The sequence below is a fragment of the Engystomops pustulosus genome, chromosome 4 (genome assembly GCF_040894005.1).
Source record: "Engystomops pustulosus chromosome 4, aEngPut4.maternal, whole genome shotgun sequence".
In the NCBI taxonomy this organism is placed as follows: Eukaryota; Metazoa; Chordata; class Amphibia; order Anura; family Leptodactylidae; genus Engystomops; species Engystomops pustulosus.
In genome coordinates this window covers 122,750,478-122,773,236 of record NC_092414.1, presented here as the reverse complement: position 1 = coordinate 122,773,236, position 22,759 = coordinate 122,750,478, and the positions used below count along the sequence as shown (strand labels likewise).

At 35.7% G+C, this 22,759-nt stretch overlaps 1 protein-coding gene across 1 annotated transcript in view; it reads left to right on the top strand.

Annotated features, from left to right (window-relative positions):
• Positions 1–22,759, top strand: part of SEMA3A (semaphorin 3A) — a 159,860-nt gene that overhangs the window by 55,349 nt on the left and 81,752 nt on the right. Inside the window, exons 2-3 of the mRNA XM_072147285.1 lie at positions 1,628–1,785; positions 8,125–8,187. Coding sequence (XP_072003386.1) covers positions 1,628–1,785; positions 8,125–8,187 — 221 coding nt within the window. The remainder of the gene's footprint in view (positions 1–1,627; positions 1,786–8,124; positions 8,188–22,759) is intronic.

Genomic DNA, 22,759 nt, shown 5'->3' with positions numbered 1-22,759 from the left:
CATAAGTGATGACAAGGGAGAAACACTTTGTGACATGTGCAGATAAGATGGCTTGAAATCCAAGGTCATTAAATGGGTCAGCATGCAAGACAATATTAGAACAAAGGACTGTGCGAGTCAAGTCAAATGTCTTCTATCATAGGATAGGATTTTCATCCTTGATGCATTGGAAAACAGTGTATTATAGTTGCTCACCTTGTAATGTAATTCAGTTTCTTGTTTTTTGTGAATTAAAATCCACTATGAGGAAAATCAACTGTTCTCTCTGGTGCAGTCCTTCTGATTATAAAAAATTTGGCATAGCCAAAAATGTGTGAAGTGTCTTATTGTCCTACAAGACAACTAAGCCAGTGCAGATACCGAGAATGCTTTTGATATGGTAATACATTATTTCAGATTGAAATGAAGAAAATAAAAGTACTTGACAAAAGGTGACATTTAACAAAATCATCAATGATGGATATATAAAAGGTAAACACAAATGATCTTTGGCTGAAACTAACCATTGAGAATGTACCTTAAAGTGCTGAAATTATTACTATATTAGTTCAGGAAAGATGTATTTTTTATAGGTCAACCTACATAACAATATAAGCCATCACAGTATTAAAAATATTTTGTTATGTTATGATTTTGTTACTTTCTCAATAATTTTGCCAATGTTGATGTGTAAAAAAGCAGGTTGGAAAGTGGGATCAGATAACATCCAGAAGTATGTAAAATATGTCCTACCTTACCTGGCCTCTCTTCTTGAGATATCACAAGATGATTGACACAAAATGAGTTGGTTTGAAATGAAAAACAAAACCCCTTTTTGTTAGAATGTCACATTTGCATGAGTAATATGCTTTCTTTTGCCAACCATCTCAGGACAAATATAATACACCTTTAAAGTAAAGAACTTTAGAGATAAATAAATTACTTTTTTAACATTTTATTAATATCAGTCACATAGCTGCGGGTACAAAAAGGGTAAAAAAAGGCCATTTAATGCACTTATTTTTCTTTTGATTAATTTTGATTGACAAGAAACATTATCATACAGGACCTCATTTACTTATCCCAGATTGATATTTTGTATGAAAACATGTAACCTACCACCTACATGACAGGTAGCAAGTTTTTTGCTCTATTGATTGAAATGGACAAGCATGGTCAACCAAACTGAGTGTCCATATTGAAAGTGAGGTCAATGTGTGTGACCTGCTTTAGCTTTTCTTTTTGTGCATTTCAAGGTTTTAAATACTGTACCATACTATTTTGTGACAAAGACTGTATTCTTGTATACTACATTTCTATTTATGGCTATACATGACCTACAAGCATTTGGGACATGGTCAAATGGGGCATAATGACCCTTGTAGCTAACAAGAATATGCTCTGAGTGACCCTTGTAGCAACTGGTCAGCACATGTAAACAAAAGGTTACACATAGATGTTTAGAAATCCTTATTTAGGATGATCTGAAGGCCATTTGTTTTTCCATTTGAGTACAAGTTAAGGCGTTATTATATATCATCACATATAATGTTCATGATTACTATTATCTAAAACGTATATATTATTGTAACAATTCTGTACATTTTATTTTAATTTCTAACTTTTCTCAATCTGATTTCTATTTTAGAAATGCTGGACTCCAACAACTTAATCACTTTCAATGGACTGGTCAATAGTTCGAGTTACAGTACATTCGTATTAGATGAAGAGCGGGGAAGACTATACGTTGGGGCAAAGGATCACATATTTTCATTTAACTTGGCTAACATCAAAGATTATCAAAAGGTATTATATATGAATTTGATAATAAATTGACAGAATCAGTTATTTTCTGGAAACTAAGCATTGTGATGTCATGATGAACATCCAGTCATTACCTGTCCAGTCAAAAGGTATCTGTTAAATGGAATACTATAACAAGAGGATTGTTGTCTAGGTTTTCTGGTGATTGGATTAGTGGTCAGGGACTTTGGTTGCTTTGGGTGTTGGAATACAACAGGTTATTGCAATCTAGGATAGTCACAGCAGTGAACATTTCAACTAGATAGAGTATCTTAGATTCTATACATTTCTAATCTATTCCTACGTTCTGTAAATGGTATTGCTGCCTAGTCACAAACCTATAAAGAGCATGTAAATTATACTGTTCGTGAGTGTAGAATAATAGCCAGAGTATTCCAACTTCCACTTTAATGATACACAATGAACATAAATCAATCTATTATACTACATTTAGATTCTAGATCCATTTTATTTTAAGTAATCCATTCAACTAATAACTCTGCCTTTTTGATATGTATACACATGTGAACCAAAACCTAGCCATGCTTGTAGAAAAGCAATAACCTTTTGCCAGGTCAACATATAGTAGTATTACTATATGATTATTAAGTAAACATATTACACATTCATAATCAGAGGTTGAGTGCTAAATTAAAACATGTTAGCACTAAGGTAACGCCCATCACTGAGTAGATGGCCCTATTTTACATAATACAACAATTCTGGAACCTCTTTACTTTATGCTATGTTATTCCTCAATTATTCCATCTAGACATAAATGAATAGATATTGGGTATTAGGGATGTGCCATTATACACTCTGACACTGTCCAATCACTGCTTTGGAGAGAAGACTATTAAAGAATCTGCACCATTGACAAGTTTCTAAGAAAAAAATTTAAAAGAAGTTATGCTTTTAAGATAAAATGTTCTAGAATAGTTCTTTCATAGGGATTAATAATATTTATTTTAAACAAACAGTAGGAGAATCACATTCCCTCTAAAATTGGTGGCAACAAATGGACAAATGTGAACCCACAATCATTGTATAGCAGTGAATACATTTAGCTTGGTCAAACATAATCTGTCCTTGTTTTGAAAATAATAAACATTGATACATCATATAGAGAGTATGGGGGGGCAGTCAAGTATATCAATAAAACAGTTTGATGTCACTTGTGACATGTTTATTATAGTAAGTCAGTTAGCTCTATGTCTAATATACAGTATGCCTCCAAAAGTGATCATCTTATGGTGTGAAACGTCATAACTCAGAGTCATTTAAAGTGTTATTTAAAAGGATTGTTATGACAGAAGTGAATGAATAATAATAATGTAGACAAAACATGATCTTTCACATTCCCATTCAAGCAAGTTTCATATTCCAGAATTCTGTCTGAGAGGTCTGCCTGACATGTACTCTCAGCTTTAACACTCTTTAAGTGTGACAAGTCAAAATAGAGTTAACAGACAGCAGCATATGGAGCCAGATGATCTAAACAGGAACTAGATGATACTCATATACAGTCTGATCCCTTGTAAAACACATGTTTATCCCCTCTAAATTATGTACATAATCATAACATTGAAGATCAAAGGAAACCTTAAATGTGTACTGTTTCCTTACCTGTATATGATTGCACAAGTTATGCTGGTTGAGGAAAGAAAGAACTTTTCTCTCTATTCTCTGACTATAAATGTTATTGTAAATAATGAAACAGTCTTAAATGATTTGTTGCAATACGCAAGTAAACTAAAAGCCTAACCCCACATAGCAGTATTATGCCACACATGTTTTACCACAAGGTCTGTTATTTTGTAATTTGGTTATTAATCATGCAGTTATTACAGGTGTTACATCATTTTAACATGTAGAACTCCTAAAACCTCATCTGAAAACTGTTGTTTTGTTATCTGGCAATCCCATGTGCAGCACAATAATTTAACAATTTAAACAAATGCAAATTCTGACTTTCTAAAATTTGTGTATATAAGCATAATACATAAGGGGGACATAGGGTTACTTTAGAGTTTAGTCACTATTGGGAATGTTTACAGAGGGCCATCCCAAAGCCAACACGGGATGCACATAGGTGCTCGTGCTTTGATGTTACACAGAAAATGCTATAATGACTTAAAGTTTCCATGATCAAGTTAAAAAAAAATTGAAAAACTATATATTATATGCTATGGCTATAGGGACAGTAAAATAATTAATTGAAATGTATGTACAACTGATGAAAAATGCACATTTTATGAATTTGTTTATGATAAATGTGTAGGGAAAGTTTTCATTGTAAAATAAATATTTGAAGCATACTGTACATTGCTCAGTTTTATCTTTACAGAAAAATCTGTCTTTAACCCCTTAACGCTCTGCGCCGTAGCTCTATAAGGGATGTAGGAAGAGGGCTCACGGGCTGAGTCCTCTTCATACAGAGGTGGGGGTTGTTGCATATTGCAGCAAACCCCCACCGCTAATAACCGCAGTCGGTACTTGCACCGATCGCGGCTATTAACCCTTTCAACGCAGCCGGCAAAGTCGCCGGCGGCGTTTAAAAGACGGCGGCGTGCGGTCGGTTGCCATGGTAGCCTCGGCTCTTCGTTTGACCCGAGACTATCTGGCATCTGCAGATTCGTTACAATGAATGTGCTGCAAAAATGCCATATATTGCAATACAGAAGTATTGCAGTATATGGTAGGAGCGATCTGACTATCTAGGGTTAGTGTACCCTAGATGGTCTAAAAAATAGTGAAAAAATTTTTTTTTTTAAAAGTTTAAAAAATAAAAAAAATTAATAAAATATTAAAAGTTCAAATCCCTTTCCCTAGAACGGCTATATAAAACATAATAAACAGTAAAAATCACAAACATATTAGGTATCGCCGCGTCCCAAAATGCCCGATCTATCAAAATATAAAACCGGTTACGGGCGGCGGTGACCTCCGAGGCGGAAAATGGCACGAAAATCTCCGAAATGCGACTTTTACACCTTTTTACATAACATAAAAAATGAAATAAAAAATGATCAAAATGTCGCACAGACCTCAAACTGGTAGCAATGAAAACGTTGCCTCATTTCGCAAAAAATGACCCCTCACACATCTCCGTGCGCCAAAGTATGAAAAAGTTATTAGCGTCAGAAGATGGCAAAAATAAAGTAGGCGTGTTATTTGGAGCGAAGAGTGAAAGTTGTAAAAACTGAGCCCACAAGAACGTGACGTTTTTTTTTAATTTTTCCACATTTGGAATTTTTTTTCAGCTTCGCAGTACACGGCATGTTAAAATAAATAACATTACGGGAAAGTAACATTTGTTACGCACAAAATAAGCCCTCACACAGGTCTGTACACGTGAAAATGAAAACGTCATGGATTTTTGAAGTTGGAGAGCGAGAAATGAGCGAAAAACCCTCCGTCCTTAAGGGGTTAAAGATTAAACATCCATGCTAAGCATCTAGAGAATGATCTTGCAATACTAGTATCTGCCTGCATATTATTGAGCTCTATGTCTTTTCTTATCCCAGAATCTATTTGTTAGTATTTAAAATCACTGAACCTCTGTGATAGAACTTACACAAACGTCTTTGAACAACAGTCACTTAAGAAAGCAAAATCCAATAAAATGGATGTAGGAAATGCACCCAGGTGTTTCACTCTGTTCCATGCTAGAGCATATATCTGCTCAGTGTCATGGGTAAATTATCTGTTCTGGTTTGTAACTCCCCCTTCTTTCTATTTATATTACATTATCCGAGATTCCCAATAGATTCATAGTGCGGTATTATATGAGGATCATGTTTTATTCTATACCTAATTCCTAAAAGCTCTTCAACAAGCATGAATAATTGACTGTGAGGATCTCGGGATTTTGCAGTGGGTGTGAAGCCCTTTTTACTTTGCTTGAAGTACTGAGCTTAGGTAGCATTAGAAGACTAGTGATAATCACAGACTGTATTAGCAATGTATCTGTAGCTGAATACCTATTGTATGGCACAACATTAAGCCACATCACAGCCATCTATGTATTGAGAATTGAGCATCACGGTAACTTCCAACATAGGTGTCTATATTATTAAACATACAGAACATTACTTTACATGAAAACTCTCAATGTAAAGATCTGCTGTAAATGGACACCTCTTTAGCTCTAAAGTATTTCCTAGTATGGTTGGATATTTATATTTTCATATAAAGGTGACATTAAAATTTACTGTAATACATCATTTATTATTTATTTAGCATATATACATCATATATATATATATATATATGTATATATATATATATATATGTATATATATATATATATATATATATATATATATATATATATATATATATATATTGTATTAATGTTACTAATAAAATTACCCTGGGTGAATATAACTTCCTGTAAATATAGCCGTGTCTAGATAGTTGCCCTTGGATACAACCACCACCACATCATGACAGGGTGGTCACAAATACACTATTGAGGCATCTGACCACCTGGATTAAGTGTTAATTACCACAGGGCAGCTGTGGGACATGCAGTGGTTGAAACCAGACAAAGTCTTCTATTTTAAAAGACTATAAGACTACATTTATGGAAAACACAGACATTTTTTTTTAAAAACATCCAGTTGAAGAAATGTATGCATATGGCAGATTAATTAAATGTGAATATCCAGATGGGAATATCCTTTTAAGTAGTCCTACAGAAAATAAAAATATGAGAACTAGGAAGCGGATTGACCTTAAAGTGGCTAGAGCCCTAAAACTTTCTCACCTTTTTGAAAGTGACTCCCAAAAGAAATGTAATCAAAATGTTTTTGCAATTGTCATAATAAAGGGGTAAGTACCATGTTTATTAGGTATTATATTTTTATTTTGTCAATTCTGCACATTGGCAAACTGCAGGAAAACAGCAGCTGAACCCCTATCTGCACGGCAAAGCAGGCAACAATATATTTGGGCCCTATTAAAATAGGTAACCTCTACCCCTCTGGAATACCACTGTCTTGAAGAAATTTGGTAAAATACAATCACATCAGAAAAAAAAACAGATTAAGGAGTAGTATGTTGTATATCTGAACTAGTGGAGTGCCACAGGGGTCAGTATTGGGGCCACTACTTTTTAATATTTTTATTAATGACCTTGTAGTGGGTTTACACAGTCAAGTTTCAATATTTGCAGATGATACTAAGCTGTGTAGAGTAATAAATACTAAGGCCGATAGTTTAGCATTACAGAGGGATTTGTGGAAGCTTGAGGAGTGGACAGAGAAATGGTTGTTGAGGTTTAATGTAGATAAATGTAAAGTTATGCACTTGGGCCATGGAAACAAAAAGTATAATTATGTTCTAAACAGTCAAAAAAAGAGCTGAAAAGGACTTGAGGTAATTGATGGATGGTAAACTTAATTTTAGTGACCAAGAGAGGAATAGATTCTCATGATAAAGACATAGTTTTGCCCTTATACAAATCCCTGGTCAGACCACACATGGAATATTGTGTACAGTTTTGGGCACCAGTGTATAAAAAGGATATAGTAGAGCTGGAACGGGTGCAGAGGAGAGCAACCAAGATTATTAGGGGAATGGGGGGATTAGAATACAATGACAGATTACAAAATGTGGGATTCAGTTTAGAAAAAAGACGACTGAGGGGAGATGTCATTACAATGTACAAATACCTGAACGGACAGTACAAGGATCTCTCCAAAGATTTTTTTATACCTAGGCCTGTTTTACCTAGGCCTAGCGGTGTTTTAGGATTTTATTACTTTTGTGAAAACTTGGAGAAAATTGAGGTTACATTTACAGGACTATGGCTAACTCATGACCACTTGATTCATGTGTGCTCAGTTTTTTTTTTTGCGTAAATAATCAATCACTTCTGATAAATAGACACAAACACACAATGTTTGTATCCATGCCGAAGATCGTCAGAAGTCCGGGTTGAGGTCTGATCCACCCCACCACCATTTAAAACCAGCTATCAGAACTGTCACAGGTGTGTGCACTGCTGCTTTCCCTTAGGTTGTCGCTCTACAAAGACATCACGCAGGTGCCGCTAACAGCAGCTTTGCCAGTAGCATTTAAAGAGTCAATAAATTTGCGTTAAACAGTTTACATTTAAAGAGTTAACTAGTTAATATTGGATCAGCTCATTGGTAACACATGGACAGAAAATACAGTCATGTGCATGTAGTCTAAGACACATCTGTATACATGTATCAGAGTGGATAGAGATGTGTGAGAGAGTAGTGGAGCTACAGTTTCTGTCTATAGTACATGATGTGCATTCTGTATAGTACATGATTTAACATATTTCCATTTTTTAAATATCTCTTTTAGATCACATGGCCTGTAACGAATACTCGAAGGGATGAATGTAAATGGGCTGGAAAAGATATTCTGGTAGGTACAAATTATGAGGGGTTCTTTTTGTTTTTAGTGTTTTACCTTTTTTAAAAATAAATCCTCAGTAAATCGTATAGAATGCACACAATATTTTTATTGTTTTTATATACGTTAATAAACATCCATCATTTTTATTTAAGAGGAGATTTAACAATAGTAATATTTTCTTCAATATAGTTGTATTCGAAAGGTTTGCACAACAATGGCAAGGCAGGAATGGTCATGGATGATTTAGGGCAAGCACAAAAATTCCAACCATTGCAAAAATTAATTTTTCTTTTCTTGTGCAAAAAATGTTTACATATTTTGCCAAAAATATTACAAAAATCTAGATACAGTTTAGGATCATACTGCAAGCAGAGAAGTGTTGAGGTAATTAGTCTGGTTTTAATTTTCTTTCTCTATATTATTTAGAGTTTTTTTGGTTCTTACCCTAACTCCTTTTCTAGATCCATAATTTAAAACTACTAAGACTTTTGAATCTGTATTATTCTCTTTTTTTAAACTATTATCTTAGATGCAAGCCATGTTTTTCTTGGAATACTTTATATGATTTAATATTTATTTTAAGCTGAGAAACAAGTTTTTGATCTGCAGGATAGAAGTACACAACAAAGTGTGACCCGAAGTCCTTATTTGTCCTGCAACTAATAGACAAACAAAGACTAAAACATCTGTTGTAGTAACTAAATAAAGTGCAGGAGGCAAACTACGTTTTAGTGATCATCCGGGCACTAATGGCTGTTTAACCCTATAGATGCCATAGTCATGGTGACTACAGAGTCTATGGGGCAGTACCGGGTTCTAACTCAGCCAATCGGCATCCTCTGTGGTGGCCACCACGATGCCGGATGCTTTCATGGAGGCCCAGGGGTCCTGTAAAGTATATGCTTGTAATATCATGCTGTAAGCACAATCTAACAGTGATCAAATGGTCACATGTTCAAGTCCCACAAAGGGACAAAAGCAAACAGTTAAAAAAGTTCCCAAATTCCCCAATCTGATGTTAAAACACATGTAACATGGAAAGGACCATATAAACACTACATAATTGGCAATTCCATGTCCGTAATTATTAAATTTTCACATCCATCCTCATATAAATAGGATAAAAAGAGATCAAAAGGCCCCAACATGATTCTGGTAAAAAGTGCCCCTCAAAAACAAGCCCTAAAACAGCCCTGTAAACAAAAACATTTAAATGTTATGCCTCTTCGAACATGGCAATACAAAAACAAGAGAATTTCTCAACAATTGAGTTCTGTAAAACATGTTAACCAATCATGGTGATACATAGAATAAAGATAGCATATTATGTTAATGGTGCAGTGAACATGGGGCAGAGAACTTTGTGAAGAAGAAAGGAACACGGCGGTACTGTTCCTCACTGTATGGGGGTAGTGTTCCCCACTGTATGGGGTAGTGTCCCTCACTGTATGGCTGTATTCTTCACTGTATGGAGGTAGTTTTCCTTACTGTATGGCAGTAGTGTCCCTCACTGTATAGCGGTAGTGTTCCTCACTGTATGGTCGTAGTATTCCTCACTGTATGGGGGTATTGTCCCTCACTGTATGGCGGTAGTGTTCCTCCCTGTATGGCGTTAGTGTCCCTCACTGTGTGGTGGTATTGTCCCTCATTGTAAGGTGGTAGTGTTCCTCACCGTGTTGGCGGTAGTATTCCTCACTTTATGGCGGTAGTGTTCCTCAATATATAGCGGTAGTGTCACTCACTGTATGGCCATAGTGTTCCTCACTGTATGGGGGTAGTGTTCCTCACTGTATGGTGGTAGCATTCCTTACTGTGTGGCGGTAGTATTCCTCACTGTATAGCTGTATTCTTCACTGTATGGTGGTAGTGTCCCTCACTGTGTGGCAGTAGTGATCTTCACTGTATGGCTATATTTCTCACTGTTTGGTGGTAGAGTTTCCTCACTGTGTGGCGATAGTGTAACTCACTGTGTGGCAGTTGTGTCCCTCACTGTATGGCCGTAGTGTTCCTCACTGCATGGCGGTAGTGTTACTCACTGTATGGTGGTAGTGTCCCTCACTGTGTGGCGATAGTGTTCCTCACTGTATGGCTGTATTTCTCACTGTTTGGTGGTAGAGTTTCCTCACTGTGTGGCGATAGTGTAACTCACTGTGTGGCGGTTGTGTCCCTCACTGTATGGCGGTAGTGTTCCTCACTGTATTGAGGCAGTGTTCCTCACTAAAACCCCTAAAAATTCAAATCACCCCCCTTTCCCTAAAAACTGATATAAAAATAAATAAACAGTAAAAATCATAAACACATTAGCTATTGCCATGTCCGAAAATGCCAGATCTATCAAAATACCATAACAATTTTTCACTGCATTTAACCCTGTAACGTAAAATAGCGCCCAAAGTCGAAAATGGCACTTTTTTGTCATTTTGAAAAATATAAAAAATTCAATGAAAAGTGATCAAAAGGTTGTACAGTCTTTAAAATTATAGCAATGAAAACATCATCAAAAGTCGCACCATAGAAAACTTATTAGCGCCAGAATATGGCAAAATAAAAAATAATTGTACCGGAGGTTTTAATTAGTTAATTTGTAAATATTAAATTATATTCATTGTCTGCAAAACTACAAATTAGCTAATCTCATTAATAATACTAATACTCATTTCATTAACACTAATATTTGCTGATTATTTTAATTCAAAGTGGATTTTCCCTATATTTCTTATTCTATCTGGTGAACTATTAACTTTTGTCGGGGACACATCGTTGTATAAGCTCAATAGATGAGTGCATTTATACCTGCCACCTGACTCTGCACAATAAATATAAACAGGTTTCATAGTGTCATCAAGCCAGTGTCATGTTCATTATGTTTAAAGTCTTTTGCTAGAACATTGGGTGGCTTCCAGATGGCTGAAAGTGCTGCATTCTATTTGACTGCCAACTCTTAGGATATATTGTGTTCTTTTCTTCTAAGTCATTATGATGGTTTAGAACTGATTCCCAGACATTTTATAGACCTTTAGCAACATGTATAAACTGTTCCAGATTAGGTTCATCCTCTAACCTCTTCCTTGTTACGACAATTTATCATTTGGTCAGTGACACTCGCCTTTTTTGTCATTAGAAAGCAGTTTTTTGATTTACTGTAGTATTCATTGAAACATTTCTAGTTCCATACTGACCTATCAGTCCTCAGACTATTAGACTTTTCAGAAGAAGTTCTGTTTATTTATGCTTTACTATTTATATTGTAAATAGTCTTTCATATAAGTGGATTTCTTGATTGATTTTGCTATGCTTCGCTTGTTTCAACTCGTCCAACAATTTTTTATTTTAAAGGAATTGACCACTTTACTTCATGTTTTTGTAATGTGTAATTTACCAATATACATCTATTATTATTATTATTATAGATTCTTTCTTGATATTTTAAGTTAATCCCCCTGCCTCAAAAATGTTTTTACCTTATCAGCCACTCCAGTCCATAAATGGAGGGTCATGTGATCTCTAACTACCTCCCAGGGCCTTATGTTAGAAGATCCTTGAAGGGATATTGGTCATGGACAATTAAGATTAAATTACCGTACACTTTATCTCTGGTAAAAGGCATTTCTGAACCAAGGACTTTACTTTACAGTACATGAAAGCTGTGTAGAACTTTTAATAGATGTATATTGGTAAGTTACTTTATTTCCTGCCCCCCCCCCCCATAAACACTTACATAAGCATGAGGTATAGTTTTCATTTTCTAACACTTGGCGTATGGTATATGTATTTCCCTTTAGTTTTCAATATGCAATGCCAAGTACTTTTTAACTAATGCTTTTGTTGATTTTGACTTTTTCACAAATGGATGACATTTTACTGGATTCGTTTCTCCAATCTGTAGCTTTTTGGCAAAAATTGCAGTAACTGAAAGTATAAAATAATTATTAGTGATATGTTAATGGATACTTTTGGGTATCAGTTTAAATTTTTCATTGAATATTGCGTTTTAATGATTGACATACTGGGCTATAGTGTAAATAATCATATTTGTATAATCATCAATTCAAGCTTTAGAAAGATTTTTGGATTTTGAACCAAAACATTTTCAAATATGTATCTAGCAGTTTTCCGGATGTTGATAATATCCATCCATTTTGTGGTGGAGCATATAGTACAAGTTTTCGCATTTTGATGGCATATGCCTTGACACAGGATAAGATACTTCAAGAATGGGTTTACAGTATACATTTTGTGGACAACAAGGAAATTCTGATGCGGTAGATGGAACCCCAGCCTTCAACTGAATTGATGAACACAAAGATATTAGAATCCATTTCAAAATATTACCTTTTATGTTAGGTTTTGTATGTTCAGCTTAGATGTTCACTTTAATCGGTGCTCATTTACTGCATTCACAAGTGAGATAACCCATCTCCATGATCAGATAACTGAATTTGAGCTTTTATTCACTTTTCACTTATGTATGCCACTGAAAACAAAATTTAATTATGAAATGTATTCAAATATAAAGAATGCATGATACATTTTTTTCATAAAGAGTCCATCCTAGATTCTTTAGAGACAATATTCACCTGCCGACTTGCTCCCAAAACTAATTTTATCTTTTTTTTTTATCAGATTCTAATAGGATCAGTTGTAGGCAACTCAGTTTTTTCCCTTCTCCACTCCACTCCACTTTATTCCAACCATTTAGATCTCATTAAAGTAAAGAATTCAATTTGTTAGTGAGTCCAAAAGGTTAAGAACATACTTTAGTAGCTTAAGCACAAAATGCATTGACACCGTCTGCTTTTTTTTCACGTTCAGATGTGATTGTTTCCATTATTTGAAACAGGATCAAAATAATTTCATTGAATTGCGTCTGAATCTGAACCAACTAATAGTTTTGGCTACTTGCCAGACAGACTGTTACTTAAATATAAAATTCCTGACATTCTGCAGGGTAGGATTTCTTTGGCAATAATAACAGTGTTCTTTAAGCACAGACTGAATTGAGAAGTCCCAGAGAGATCATCTCTGGGTGACCACCCTTAAGAAACTAATCTGTATTTAGAAATAATTAGACAAAGCTAAACAGTAAAGTCATGTCAACATTTTTATGTGCATAAGGCTGATGTCTATCTCTTTTCCAGCTTTAATGGGAAGGGCATTAACAGGACATTCTCCAAAGAATGGAAAACAGACATTTTCTCATTATATGGAAATATCTAAAATTTTCTATGTGGGTTATGCTTATGCAATATGCGTAGTGCTTGATATGTAAGTGGTCAAACAGGTGCAAGTTAATGCAACATTATATATAGTATAGAACATTTTACATTATTTTATACAGTAGACCCTCCTCCTTTAGTCCTGTATATTAATCTATGCTACAAGTGCAATCTGTGGCCTATCACAAGTAACCTTTGTTTAGGAAGTATGGCTTTAACTCGAAAGACAAGTGCCTGAAGGTGCAGAGTTTGTCACTCATCTAGACACCATAGGTGTAGACTGACAAATACTGGAGAATGTTTTAGGGACCAACCACCCACAGAACTAGTATTGTTAGTTGGCATAAACAAAGAAATACTTGTTCACTAAGTGGAACATTTTGTCAATTAAAAGCTTATTTATAATGTTGGTGGTCTGTGTATTTGTAATAGACTAAAAGCAAAAGGTGTTGACTATAAGTAATAGATTTAGGCTCAGTCATAATTTTTTATTCTCCATGTTCTCCAAGATGCACGTTATACCGCAGTAAATGGGCCGAAAAAATGTAAACCACAAAAGTACAGGATACAAACAACTAGATTAAACAACTAGATATACCTTGTTTACTCAAGTCCAAGCTGATACAAATATAAGCCAAGTCAGCTAGTGATAAATTTCAAAGATAAAAATGGGCAAAAATTACCATTAATTGAGGCATAAATATGAAGAAACCTCCCCTCTCTAATGTAAAGGTCAAGCAGCCTCTGCTCATTAATAAAATGTCCAGCAGCTGCCTCAACCCAATAATGACAAATACAACAGTAGCTTGCCTACCTTAATAAAATGTCAAGATGCAGCCTCTCCTCACTAATGAAATGTACAGCAGCATCCCATCCTTAATAAAATGTCAAGGTACAGCCTCTCCTCACTAATGAAATGTACAGCAGCAGCCTCCCCTCCTTAATAAAATGTCAAGGTGCAGCCTCCCCTCACTAATGAAATGTACAGTAGCAGCCTCACCTACTTAATAAAATGTCAAGGTGCAACCTCTCCTGCTCAATAAAATGCCATGGTGCAGTTTCCCCTCACTAATGAAATGTAAGCAGCAGCCTATCCTCTTAAATAAAATGTCAAGATGCAGCCTTACCTCACTAAAGAAATGTACAGCAGCAGCAGCAGCAGCAGCCTCCCTTCCTCAAAAAAAATGTCACGGTGCAGCTTCCCCTCACTAATGAAATGTACAGCAGCAGCCTTCCCTCCTTAATAAAATGTCAAGGTGCAACCTCCCCTCACTAATGAAATCTACAGCAGTAGCCTCCCCTCCTTAACAAAATGTTAGATGATTATTTCACATATCTCTGTTGGGATAGATTCCTTTTGCATCAACATAAGTCAACAAAATACATCGTTACATTGTGTGAAGCTGCATAGAACAAATATATATGTTGGGAACACAAGCAGATCATTACTATATCTTCTCTCACTTTTAAGTTTGTCTCCACAATAAAGTATATTAGTAAACCTTAACCAAATCTAAACTGTAATCTAGACTCAAACTATATGAGTGATGCCTGATAACTAGTTTAAAAAACACCTTGTTAATTATTATGGATATTTTAAACAAAATCAAAATAATGAGCAAAATATAATAAATATTAAGAGAAACATATACTGTAAGAACATAGATGCTGCTTGAGAAGTGTTTTTTTGTCATTCTGTAGCATTATACCCTCAGATAAGATGAACATTTTCTTTAAACCCAACATCTGCAGCCAATTTTCAATATGAACTCTTGATGGACAATCTGCATTTTTACCTAACCAAAAGCATACAGTGCATTGTAAAAAATACCACATTCCAAACCATTTGAATGTGAAATAAAATGTTGCTATTTGGATGAACTGAAGTTTATGTTATTTGGCTGGTGGTTTAATGGTGACATGTAAAACTAACTAAAGTTTGCTTCATTTAGTTTGTTGATCTCTTGATATAATACCATACATTTTGGTGCAGGGGACTGTATGTTTCCAATAATTTCCAGACTGAGGGAGAGTGAACACATGCTGTATTGTCCCAGATATGTATATGCAGACCTTTATCACCATGGTCATCATTGTAGTCTGCTGCTTAGAAGAGCAGAAGGGATGAGTTAAAAGTTATGTCCCCAGTTTGAAAATCCTATTACTAAGATGTCTAAATACTTAGCAAACATTAATGTGTATATTTCCTAATCCATTCTGGGTGTAAATATGTTCTCCATATGTTTAATTCCCCCATAACCTGTCCTTAATTTCTTTTACATATTTAAAGCTCGTTGTCTAGAAATCGAAATTAAACCACAGTACTATTTACTTCTGTTATTATCACTTATTAAATATTCCAGACTTCCTTTTAGTTCTTCCCAAGACTAAACGTAGTTATTCTTCCATGGTTACTGAAAACAGTACATGCCATTCATTACAGGACAGCTATTCAACAATCAAAGTAGACCTTAGTAGAAGTTAGCTTCACATCAGATGGTATGTTTTAAATAAAATAGTCAAATTACCATGAATATTAACAGTTTTTCCTCTGTTTAATTCCCAGAGGGCACATAAACTATTGGAGCTCCAACTATTTCTGTTCACCTACATATAGTCATGACTTATGTTCCAGAAATATTTGTAACACAGCAAATTACAGACCGGTAGCATAATATATATTTTTGGAGGAATTTCCTGTAACTGTGGTGCAAATCAATAGCTGTTCTGAGCTGCAGATCCATCATGAAATTAGACCCTGTTGCAAAAAAAGATCTTTTTAAATTGTTGGGATCGCTTGGCAACAATTGGGAGATAAAAAAAGATATGGTCACCTGGTTTCACCCCTATTAACAGTTTCCACCCAGTTATAAATTCATTGAGGGAGATTTATCAGAGGTGTCTGAGAGCAGAATTGTTCTAGTTACCCATGGCAACCAACCAGAGCTCAGCTTTTATTATCCTACTACTGTTTATAAAATAAAAGCTGAGCTCTAGAACAGTTCTGCTCTAAGACACATCTGATTCCCTATCTCCACTAAATCCCCCCTAATTATGGTTATGTGTCTAGTGTATGTCTTTACACACTAGAAAGGTATAAACCCAAAAATGAGGGTAACCCAGAAATCAATATATAAAATATCTTGTATTAAATTGCTAAAAAGGATTAAAACATACACTAAAATTTGGAAAACACACAGAATGAACAGGGCTACTTACAGGTCAATAAATCAATATGTTTAAAAATTAATCATTTTTGTCATTTTGTTTACCATGTGGTTCAGTAATTATTACAATTTATTGAAAGGTTTGTTACGAATGCATTCCTTTTTTATTTTACATTTTGTTTTCATAAAGCTTTTTTAAGCTACTTAGGTGAGTAATAATAAATACATCTGAGGTCAATACAAGAAAAGTTCATTACTTATTTTAAAATAGTCTAAAGTTTATGAGAAAGGTGTTTTTTTTGGGATGCTTTTTAAAATATTATACTAATACAACCTTTTTCAACATTCTGCTCAAACTTGTGATTTATTGTTAATATAGTACAATACATTACTGATGCCTTGAATTGTAACTGTGAGACAATGCATATGAATAGGGTGACACATACAATGTCTGGCCTCTTAGGAAATTAAAGGCATTCACGGTAGGCAAGGGATTCTTGGTTGGATATCATTGATACATGTCTGCAGTCATTTCTGTAGCAGTCATGTTCTGTGTACATTACATAACCACAGCAACCAGGTAAACCAAAAATGACCAGGGGTTGGAGGTAGTACAGGAATGGAAGTGAGTCCAGACTACTCCATGTACTAGATGTGACTAGATAGAGAATAAATAAGGACAAGATTTATTGTCTGTTTAGCTTCATGGACATAATGCTCCTGAAGCCATAAAACACATCATGTGTTCATCACAACACATTGGTTGCATAATATTCCTCTTAGTGTTGTGCAGATGGCATTATGAATTATAGTGAGTGTCTCTTCTGCAGATAGTTTCCATTATTGACATATGCAATTTTCTTAAATTTTATTTAATTTTTCCCCCTTTTGAAGCCAAAAAGGAAGCAAATGTAGAGTTTCTTTAGAGAAAATAATGTATGGGATCTATCTAAACATTCCTACATTTTGTTTGATTTTCTCTGTGTGTGGCAGATGTGTGACAGATGGATAGACTTTATTTTTGTAACTGTCCATACAAAGTCTGCCTGAAATAGCCTAACCATTGTTCTCTGTATATAAGGACGACATTACCTTTGCTTTCTGATTTAGCATATATAGTCTCCCCCTCTGAGATTTGTTTATTACTAATCTGATTATTAACAAGCTACTTATAATTCACAGCAGGATTGCAGGATTAAAGGAAATCTATCACCAGGATCCAGGATTGTAAACCAAGCACTACTGGTGTGTGCCCCCTCTGGCAGGATCTGCTCTTTCTTTATCTTTTTATGCCCCTATTAAAAATAGACGTTAAAAATAAAATGTCACTATAGCCTGAATTGGCAAGTACTAAAGCTAGCAAGAATGCCCCACGCTAACCCACTCCGTCACCTTACAAGTCCTCCATTATGCCCCTCGAAGCCGACTTGACATGGAGGTGGCATAATGGGAAACAAAATATCAATCCCTTGACGTGCGCATGGAAATGTGATTATTTCAACGTTTTTTCCTCTGGTTTCCTTCCACACTCCAAGTCATACTGGTAGGTTGATAAGATTGTGAGCCCTATGGGGACAGGGACTGATTTGGCAAACTCTGTGTAGGGCTGTGTAATCTGTGTGCGACAGTCTAGTAAAAAGTGGGTGCTCAACATCCGGGTTTGTTAAATCCTTCAAATAAACTAATCAAAAAACTGTGTCACACCAAAAATAATGAAAAAACTGAATTACTTTATTCCAAGAGTGCACTCTTGGAATACAGTAATTCAGTTTTTTTTACTATTTTTGGTGTGCCACCATTTTTTGATCTATCTATCTATCTATCTATCTATCTAGGTTCAGTGAAGAGTCAGCACTCCTTGTAGTGGTGAAAGGGGTGAAGCTTTATTCCATAAAAAGCAATTTCAGTGTATCGTTACACCTTTATCAAGCATGATAAAGGTGTAACGGTACACCGAAACGTCACTTTTTATGGAATAAAGCTTCACCCCTTTCACATGATAAAGGTGTAACGGTACACCGAAACGTCGCTTTTTATGGAATAAAGCTTCACCCCTTTAACTACTACAAGGAGTGCTGCCTCTTCACTGAACCTATATTGGAGACCCTGGCCAAGGGATCACTAGCTTCTGCACCCACCGCTAGCTGTGCTGCTCTGGATCTTCTACTATCTATCTATCTATCAATCTATCTATCTATCTATCTATCTATCTATCTATCTATCTATCTATCTGTCCTACTCCCCTTTATTATAGTAGGTATTAATATTTTAAGCAGTTCTTCTTGTCAAAGAACATCTGCCATCTCTGAATGATTAGTAGTAATATGAAAGCCATCCAGCCAATGGGGAACACATTGCAGACCCTTGAATCTTTAAGATTAGGGCTCAAGAGGTTACTCCCCACCAGATATTAAGTGATAGCATAACTTGCCATCACTTTAAGAGATTAAAATTCCTCTATTATTTTAACAACTTCCAAAGCTTTAGGTAATACAGTATTTAGCACAAGTACATACATAGCAATCATTGCCATTCACTAACTTAAAGCCTGGTATAAGTACATATTAACAGAAATCTCAGTAGTCATATCAATCAATACCATATTTGAAATCACCATTGACATTTGGTTTACAGTATGAAATTCTCTATAAATTTTAGGAAGAATGTTGTTCCACCACATGAGTAGGCTGAATCGCATCTTGGAGGAGTTTATTTATTGCTTCAATTATCCACCCTATTTCATTTAGTCTAAGGAGAAAGTTTACACAGTGCAGCTGACATATTGATAAGAATATGCAGGACTTGTGGTGTAAATAATGAATTGGTTAAATATACATTCCAGCGCAGCCGGGTTATATTTCTGTTTACTGAACATGCCAACTTGTAGTCTTTGCTCTCATTGTTTATTTAAAGCATAGAAAGACCTGAGTGTAAAATATTAATGTATTTGTACATGTTTCTCACAGTACTGCTGTGCCAGACTGTTATAGCTCATCTCCTGTGTGTTACAGTACAGTGAGCTTTCTCTAGATTTTCAGTTTAACAAATTCCTAAATAATGTTGTGATTCAGCACAGTAAGAGTCAATATGCAATGTCTATACCCAAATTGGATTATACTGCATGTTATAGTGAACACTCAATATTGAATGATAGGAAGAACCCATCCCATATTCATTATAAAAGGTTTATAAGAATATGCAGGTATTGCTGATGGATAGACTGAGAAGGGGCAAATTATGAGAAGGTTACCTTGTTATCTATACCATATTCATTGTGATAGATTTTACGTTCTTTTATATATAATGTATGTTGTTAATTTTTTCCGAAAGACAATGGCCCTAAATGATATTTGGTTGTCATCTTGAAAAGATTGTTTTACAAAGTAAATGTAAGACTATAAATGCAGCCCAAAGACAGGATGGAAGACACTTATGGTCACTAGAGTCCAATTTGCACTGATCGGAGAAAAATGTATGTATCCTTCTAGAAGGAAAAAAAAACTTGCAGTAAGGGTTTTGTAGGACTAGGTGTCTACATTGGGAGGTTGTAGTAATTTATATTAACCTCAACAGGACATTATATAAAAACAGACACATTGATTAGAACACATCAAGCACAGTCATGATTCACCTCCATTAAAGCTATTGAACTTTGTATGCAATATTGTGAATTGCATTTAGAGATATTTAGAACCATTTATGCATTTAGTTCTAATCTATTAGTTTTTTTCCTTTTTAAATACAAACTTGTATGTAATCAGTTATTTAACCCTAAACACCACAAACCTCCTATGGAACCTTAAACAGTTACTAGCTTAATATGCCTTAATGTGGATTTGCAACCATTTTTGGTGACTTTGCTTTACAAACTGATGCAGTAAAATGTTTCCTGTATGACAAAAACACAACAGGCACATTTACTAAGGGCTCTGCGCCACACTTTTGGTGTACTGTGCACCTTATTCTAAGCTAAAACGGCATGCACAGGTATTTAAGAAGTGTCTGTGCTCCTTTTGTGTTGCACGTGACCCGCAGCTGCGCTAGCCTCCATGCGACACAAATAAGGAGGTGCCGTTGGTCGGTCTGACTGATTCGGACCGAGCACCGTGTTTAACTTGAAAATTGTGTTGCACACTGTGGGGCAGATTTACTTACCCGGCCCATTTGCGATCCAGCGGCGCGTTCTCTGCAGTGGATTCGGGTCCGGCCGGGATTCACTAAGGTAGATCCTCCGCTGTCCACCAGATGTCGCTGCTGCGCTGAAGAGCATCGGAACGCACTGGAGTACACCGAGCCGGGCTGAGTGAAGGTAAGCGCGTGTCGAGCGACAATTTTTTTTTTAAAAATGCGGTGGTTTTTCCAAATCCGTCAGGTTTTCGTTCGGCCACGCCCCCCCCCCCCCCCCGATTTCCGTCGCGTTCATGCCGGCGCCGATGCACCACAATCCGATCGCGTGCACCAAAAACCCGGGGCAATACAGGGAAAATCGCCGCAAATCGGAAATATTCGGGTAACACGTCGGGAAACCGCGAATCGGGCCCTTAGTAAATGACCCCCTGTACGTTAAAGGTGCACCACAAAAAAAGATAGTGAACTCGGTCTGATCAGTGCAGGGAAGCAACAGATTTATGATGTCTGGCACACGATCTTAATGAATCACTGCACCTAGCATTATACACAGAAATAGCACTTGTACTGCAGTTTCCGACATTCTAAGTAAATGTGCCCCAATATGATATCCCCAACACTAAAATTTTTTTATTTGATCCATATTTCTTTGAACTCAAAAAATTTGGGTCTTTTGGTCATTTACGAAATATGTCTTTACTCTCTTTTTTAGGTGCATAAGACAGCATAGCTAACATAAGTAAGATAATAACCAATATTATTAGTTTGCAGTTGATGTTGTTTGTGAAATCTGAGCTCCTCAGTAGTAGTTAACCTGGGGCTAAACAGTGAAATTGGGTAATGCATGAGCTGTGGTAGAGCAAGATTACCATAACATGACCTTCGTTTTTCCCTATGGAAAACAATTCTTCAGGCAACCTTGAGACCTTTACAAAAATCAACATACTAACAATGTGTATGTAAATGTGGAAAAACATTGTACATGGCTTTTAGAGCTCTCTATCAGCTTTCCAAACATACCTTTCAGGTTTGCCTTATTTTACAGGGGTTTCAACCATTGATGAAATGGCATTTCTTGGTGGAAAAGACAAGCATAAAAAGAAGAGAACAGGTGTACCTGTAGGCACAGTAAATATTCTGAAATATTACAGGTTACTGTGAAGCAGAAGAAGTATATGCAGAAAGGGACTTCAACTAGGGAAGATATATGATTAGCTTACAATACTATTGTAGGAATGTGGCTTTATCCATTAGTATATAACAAATATAAAAATACTATTACAATAAATATGATTAAGAATTATAGGTAGATACTTAAGTTTTTACGAAACCAAAAAATGTTTGTTAAGTCATTGTAATTGGGAGATAAAAGACAATCCAATGCATGGAACGCTTAAACCACATCTCTCTGTGTTTTATGCTCAAATATAGAAACGTTCTTTGTGTCTGTTTGTTCTGTCTTTCCACTGAATTGGTGCCATAATTCTGATATACTCTGCCCTTTGTTTCCACTAAACTGCTGAAGATGTGAGAATCTAGATGTGTGAAGGACTCTGCCTATGAGGCAATGTCTTTTTAGGCCAGATGCCAACAATAAGGAGAGAGGTGTACTGTGGTTATGACACATATACATACACATAACACCTTTAGAGCTGTTCTTTCTCAGGGCTGGTTGTCTGCACACAGCTGTGAGAAGCAGTAGGGTTAACAAAATAGTAGACTTGTTCTTCTTTCTAAGTGCAACAAACATTAGTACAGTGAAGCTAAATCTGGGTCGCAGGTCACAATTACATCATGTATCATGTAGCATAGGGAAATACAGATGTCATAATGAGTTACAAATGCATAACCACACTGTACATCCATGTTCATACAGACTTGAATGTACTCCTGTTAAATGGAGAAAATTCTATATGCATTCAACTAAAAGTGAGGAACCAATGTTAATTTTAATAACGTTGCACACGGTAAACATCTGGCAGTCACGTTACTTTCCACTTCTGCAAAGTGTGAATGGTGTTTAAAGACTGCTATCTTATGTAATTATGTCTTATCAATGGGATACGCTAT